Source organism: Pleuronectes platessa, chromosome 15 (assembly GCF_947347685.1).
Source record: "Pleuronectes platessa chromosome 15, fPlePla1.1, whole genome shotgun sequence".
Taxonomy (NCBI): Eukaryota; Metazoa; Chordata; class Actinopteri; order Pleuronectiformes; family Pleuronectidae; genus Pleuronectes; species Pleuronectes platessa.
This window is the reverse complement of record NC_070640.1, coordinates 24,573,411-24,580,372: the sequence shown is the minus strand read 5'-3', so window position 1 is coordinate 24,580,372 and position 6,962 is coordinate 24,573,411. Positions and strand designations below refer to the sequence as shown.

Sequence of the window (6,962 nt, the reverse complement as noted above, 5' to 3'; positions counted from 1 at the left end):
ATATTCCTAGATAAGAGAGCTGCTCCAACCCAAGTGGGATGAACGCCGTCTCTCATAACAAGACCAGGTTTTCTCAAAAAAGTTAGCCAATTATCTACAAAGCCCATGCCGTTTACAGGACACCACCTCGACAGCCAGCGGTTAAAAGACAACATGCGGCTAAACATGTCATCACCTGTTGTATTAGGGAGCGCCCCCTAAAGTGCAGCCCCGGCACTACGATTGGCCGACATGTACAAAAATCGATTTGGGCATGTGTCTTTTCATGACAAACAAATAAGTCTCTTGGATACATACAGTGGATATAAAAAGTCTACACACCCCTGTTCAATTTCAAGGTTTTTTTTATGTAAACAAATGAGACAAAGATAAATCCTGTCCAAACTTTTTCCACCTTTAACGTGACCTATAACGTTAACAATTCAGCTGAAAAACAATCTGAAACCTTTTAGGAGGAAAAATTAAAAATTAAAAAATTAGAATAACCTGGTTGCATAAGTGTGGACACCCTTGACCTAACACTTTGTTGAAGCACCTTTTGATTTTATTACAGCACTCAGTCTTTTGGGGTAGGAGTCTAATAGCATGGCACATCTTGACTTGGCAATATTTTCCTTCTCCTCTTTGCAAAAGGCTCCAAATCTTTCATCTTGCGAGGGCATCTCCTGTGCACAGCCCTCTTCAGATCACCCCACAGATGTTCAATTGGAATCAGGTCTGGGGTCTGGCTGGACCATTCCAAAACATGAATCTTCTTCTGGTGAAGCTATGCTTTTGTTGATTTGGATGTATGCTTTGGGTCGTTATCATGCTGATAGGTGAAATTCCTCTTCATCTTCAGCTTTCTAACGGAAGCCTGAAGATTATGTGCCAAAACTGACTGGTGTTTTTTAACTGTTCATAATTCCCTCCACCTTGACTGAGGCCCCTGTTCCAGCTGAAGTAAAACAGCCCCAAAGCATGATGCTGCCACCACCACGCTTCACTGTGGTTATGGTGTTCTTTGGGTGAATGTGCAGTGTTGTTTTTGTGCCAAACATATCTTTTGGAATTATGGCCAAAAAGTTCAACCTCGGATTCATCAGACCATAACACATTTTCCCACATGCTTTTTGGAGACTTCATGTATGTTTTTGCAAAATGTAGCCGAGCTTGGATGTTTTTCTTGGTAAGAAAAGGCTTCTGTATGCCACCCTACCCCATAGCCCAAACATACGAATAATACGGAAGATTGTTGTCACATGTAGTACACAGCCAGTCCTTACCAGTAATTCCTCCAGCTCATTTAATGTTGCTGTCGGCCTCTCGGAAGCCTCCCTGACCAGTTTTCTTCTTGTCTTTTCATCAATTTTGGAGGGATGTCCAGTTCTTTGTAATGTCACAGTTGTGCCATATTTTCTCCACTTGATGATGGCTGTCTTCACTGTGGTCCGTGGTATATCTAATACCTTGGAAATTATTTTGTACCCTTCTCCTGACCGATACCTTTCAACAATGACATCCCTCTGATGCTTAGGAAGCTCTCTGCGGATCATGGCTCTTGCTGTAAGTTGCAACTAAGAGAATGTCAGGAAAATCCTACTAGAACAGCTGAACTTTATTTAGGATTAATCAGAGTCACTGTAAATGATGGCAGGTGTGTACTGACTACTTTTTAACATGAGTTTGAATGTGATTGGTTAACTTTGAATACAGCCACATCCACAGTTATAAGAGGGTGTGCACACTTATGCAACCACATTGTTTTATTTTTTTATTTTTATTTTTCCCTCTAAAAGATTTCAGTTTGTTTTTTCAATTGAATTGTTCACGTTAAAGGTCACATTAAAGGTGGAAAAAGTTCAGACAGGATTTATCTTGTCTCATTTGTTTACATCACAAAAACCTTGCATTTTAACAGGGGTGTGTAGACTTTTTATATCCACTGTATGCTAGACCAAACAAGAAGCCCGCCATTCTGGATTTAGAGGCCATTTTAGCCATATTCCACATTTTTACTTTGATGTACTTGTCGTAGAGCTTTCATCAGATCAACTTCAAATTCAGATGAGTGTCATCACAAACAGATTGAGATAAAAATTGATTTAGGGATTTATTTTCCGTCACACTGTGGCGTGACGTCAAAGTTTGGTTACACGCCATCAAAACACGAGCATCTGTATCTCGTACATACATGGTTCAATCAAGTCAAAACTAGACATGTAAGACACGAGTTCCGGCCTGATGACATCTACTGAGAAATTATGACTTGAAATCACAGCGCCCCCTGGTGGCAACATGAAGTGATATGTTTTATATTTTGATGAACTGCTCCTGGCTGCTTCACGATATACAGCTCAAATGAGCTCAGTCAAGTCATTGGATCAAGGTGAGATTTGTGACATTTCCTCAAACCATATAAACATTGAGGTGCGGCGAAGGATTATCCTTCGCCAAAGGGCACGATGTTGTCATAACTCCACTGTGCATTGTCCTATCACTACCAAACTTCTGTCACATGATTAGAGTACAAGGCTGAACAGCTCTATGTGTCAATATTTCCTCAGTGTCATAGCGCCCCCTACTGATTCGCCAGGACCCAGGAAGTACTTTGCTAATCCACTCTGCATTATCCGACCGGCTCCAAACCACTGACCTATGATCACAATCCTGATCTGAATAGCTCCATGTATAAATATTAGTTCAGAGTCATAGCGCCACCTACTGAGCAGTGTGAAAATGAAGTTGTGGTAACATTGGCCAATTGACACAAAATTGCTCACGCTACATCAGAGCAGCTACTTGAACAGATCTATATGTCTATATATCAGAAACCTTCCTGTTTGAAGGTGAACTGCTGTTAAACTGACACCACTCTGATAAACTGTAAACTGACTAGTGCTTGGTACCTGTTTTGCTAATGACACCAAGTGGAGAAACAGAGCAGAGATGAGAAGAATCAAAACACAAACACAAGGGTTTATTAAGACAGTTAAACAGGTGTATTGGATCCTTGTCTTTCAGAATTACATTCATAGACAAATAGTAAATAACTGTTTGATACAATAATGTCACTGAAAAACATACATTTGTGACAATGATTATCAACTTCCTTAAAGGGATAGTTCACAAAAAAATGTAAATTCACTCATCTACTGACCGCTATGATAATGGTTGGGTGGGTGAAGTGTTTGAGTCCACAAAACACTTAATTAGTTTCCGGGTTAAACAGCGTTGCAGCCAAATCCAAAACAATTGAAGTAAATGGTGATCCATTTTTCAAACGCCCCAAAAAATACACAATAGTGGGTGACACCACACGAACAGTACAGTGGCATCCATACTGCTTGTGTTGTGTCATCCAAGTGTCAGGAAGCCCCAACATACAAATTTGACTGGAAACAAGGAGATATACACCATGTTTTTAGCCCAAATGTCCTCTGATATTTACCAGAAACATCACACATACTGCTCACAAGCTTTCGCCAAAGGGCATGCGGGGGTGCACGTTTACATCACTACATTTGCTTGCATCGCTACTTCCCGTAGCAGGCATGGTGCCGTTTCAAGTCAGATTTGAATGTTTGAATTTGAATTCTATTGTTTTATTACGTTTGAAGGAGTCATGATAGACTTCAATTGTATCGGACTTGGCTGCAAAATTGTTTATCCCTGAAACTCTAAAAGTGTTTTGTGGACTCAACACACTCCTCCATCGGCATAGTGATGAGTAGATTAGTAAATTAAAACATTTCTGTGAACTATCCCTTTAATATGAGTAGGCTCAGGGAAGAGGGAGGATGAGGGAGAACAGCAAGTGGACAAGTAAAACGAGAAGATAAGAAACAAAAATAACGGATATGATGCCAGAACAGCTTGTGTTGGTAGAAGGCTCTGAGAGTAACAGGAAGCTGAGCAGGTTTTCTGCCCCAGCCTTTTATCATGACTGACACATAAACTGTACATGAAAATGAATCTAACATTGTGTAACACCCAATATTGCAAATCTCTGCCAGCCTCCTGATAACCACTTCATGTTGTTAATAACACATGGGAAGAACTGAAAAACACAAAAGACGTCCCCTGCAAGTCCACATTGCACTAAAAAACGAAATCTCACCATGGACCATGTTCATGTTCATATCAACAGCTCACTGATATCACTGGATGTTTTTTTATAGCCCTCAAGTTATTACAAGTCCAATCCAATCTAGTGGCACATTCATGTCTGAACAATAGCAGCAGCAGTTCGGATGCACTGGAAAAATTTTAAATATATCTAATTTAGACATGACTGAGAATGTTACAGCGCAAGCTTTGGAAGCCAAGAGATAATGATGTTCCAATTATGAACATGTATTCTGAAAGTGCTAATAATTCAGTTTGGTGCTGGGGTTGGTTATACTATACATATATATATATAAAGAAGGTTGTTGAAATGAAATAATCTAAAAAAGGCCAAATGCAAAAACCTCATGCATACTAAAGTAAATGGGACAATTTGATGCCAACTCTCAGTATCTGACAGTTTTTGACATTTATGATACATAGGTGATATAGGCAAGCATAGAATCCACTAAGCTGTCAGCTTACTTATGAACATAGCACATCAGACAGAAATAATGTCTTCTTTAAACCAGTAAGTGCTTAATGAGCCTCTTAAATAACATGGCTGCTATGTATTTATCCGATCAATAAAGATCAAAAATGTGTCCAAAAAACAAAAACGTTTAAATAACATATACACCTTGTGCATTAAGTTATCCCAATTCCCAACAATTTTGGTGCCACTGACAGACCTTCTACCAAAGATCACGTCTGAGGTGAGAGCGAACTCATGTGCGAGTTATTTCTTTCCATTGCATACAATATATAAATTACCGTCCCTGTTATTTTTCACTTTGTCAAAACTGTTCTCCATGTCACTTTGATCCTTGTTTGTTTTCCATTCACATGTTGCTCCTTATACACAGTGGGCAAGTGTTCTAAAAAAACACACAATCTGTATTTGAAGCCCTTATTTTCTCAAAAACAAAACAGACACCCGAACAGACGGACAGACTGAGACCAAACAAACAGCCACACTTTTTCCTCCCTCAAAGATGCACCTGACTTATCACCAGTGGTAGGAGCTAGTTGTGAAGAGCACTTTGAAACATCACAAAAGAGCTGTATGACTTCTCATCACACCACAGAACAGAGAGCGTTAAAAAAAAAAAAGACATTTCGGCCCGAAAAGCATCAGCAGTTGTTTACAGGCCATCCGAAGGTGCTACAGACTGAGTCTTGAGTGTGTTGTTGACTTGTGCTGACGACTATGTGAGGTACTGAAGTTACAGTGCTGCCAGTGTGGCCAGGGTTTGTCGTGTTGATAGAGAAGGTTCTACAGAGCAATAAGGCTGCCAGCTGAGGCAATAACATGTAGATCTAGCTGAGACCAAAAGATGGAGGTTCTGGTCATTTTATAGCTGTAAGTGATATGGCAAAGGTGTTCATGACTCTTCTGTGGTTGTGTGTGTGTGGTTGTGTGTGTGTGTGTGTGTGTGTGTGTGTGTGTGTGTGTGTGTGTGTGTGTGTGTGTCAGAGATGCTATCACTCTCTTATGCTAGCAGAATAGGAGAACTGGGGGAAGTGTGCTTGTTGGCCCGGATCCTCACAGTCCAGACTGTTATCTGTAAGAAGACAGAAGTCCATCGTCACATTCGAACCATGAAACCAGAAGATGATCATGAATCAGATTGTGTAGATGCACTGCACCCCTGAGGCTAAGGATACTTACACTTGTCTGGAGGAGTGAGTGTGATGGTCTGTGCCGTGAATTCTTCATCAAAATACCGGGTGTCTGTCTCTGACGTCACTTGTGGTCTGAAGAGTGGGGTAAGCTGAAGCAGAAAGGGGAGAAGAGTAAACAGTTGGCTACATGCTGGATTTTAAACAATGGTCATCTGAACTGCATTGTTCATAGAGTACATCAACTAGGGGGATATGTACCATACTATCTCTTACAAACTGAAATATCTTGCTTGAGAACTTTTTCATATGACAACGTCATGGAATTAAATACAGTTTGTATTTAATAAGTATGTTGAGCATTCATTCAAAGTTGAGCACGTAGAAGAATAGCAGGTGAACAGCGTTTCTCATTAACGCAAGTGAATCAAACATACAAAAAGTAAACTTAAGGTAAACTGTTCAGGTTCTCAAACTGTTTGATTAGGGTTCGTGTATATTGTGAGTAAGGGTAAGTGAGAAGGCTAGCAGGGGAGTGGAGAGGGAGGACAACATGACAGCTCTTATCCTGAAGCAGCAGCAGTAACAATGAACGGGATGGCAACCCTGTATTCCCAATTTTTTTTGCCACTGTTCCAAAACAAATTCGACATACTACCTTGTTCATGAACTGCGCTCTCCTTTCTCATCTCGTTTAAACCCAGTGTTTTCACTTTATCTCATCTCTGGATCATTTGCTGTTTGGCCCGATCACAAGGATGGGAAAAATCAGATTTATTGAGTGACTCAAAGAGACAAAGAGAGAGAGAAAGAGCGACAGAGGTAGAGATTACTATTAATTGCAGGGGTCACTAATAGGTGGACTGTGGCTCGGGTCCAGACCCAGTCGCTGTAGAATCCAGAGCCTGACCGGGAGCAGGATGAATGGGCAGTGAGAACTAAGAAATATAACCTTACATGGTGCACTCTCAAAAGAGAAAAGACAGCGAAAAGAGAGTTTTCAAATCTCTCAAATGTTCAGCTAAAATACAGTGTAACTGTTTTCAGATATGAACTCCATAGGCACAAAGCAGCGGGACATTCTCTGCTCAGATGTGTTCACAACAACAGAGCATTGAGGTTAGGGGTGGTGCACCATGCATAGGTAGGACGTAATCTATATTTCTGCTGCAGAGCACGTTGATCCCCATCACCAAAGGCTCTCTTGACATCTTTGGTGGTGATGTCATCGTGGTCATCAACACCCCCACTTG

The 6,962-nt window shown here is 40.7% G+C and overlaps 1 protein-coding gene across 3 annotated transcripts in view; it reads right to left on the bottom strand.

Moving 5' to 3' along the window:
* Positions 1-2,938: 2,938 nt before the first annotated feature.
* LOC128456687 (RAC-beta serine/threonine-protein kinase) overlaps positions 2,939-6,962 on the bottom strand; it is a 41,343-nt gene continuing 37,319 nt past the window's right edge. For 2 of the 3 annotated variants that reach the window (XM_053440963.1, XM_053440964.1), the window contains exons 13-14: positions 5,759-5,861; positions 2,939-5,651 (exon numbers count right to left, since the gene is read on the bottom strand). In XM_053440963.1, the coding sequence (XP_053296938.1) occupies positions 5,572-5,651; positions 5,759-5,861 (183 nt within the window). In that variant the 3' untranslated portion in view covers positions 2,939-5,571. Of the gene's footprint in view, positions 5,652-5,754; positions 5,862-6,962 lie in introns of those variants that run through there. The other variant, XR_008341879.1, reaches the window with a different exon arrangement.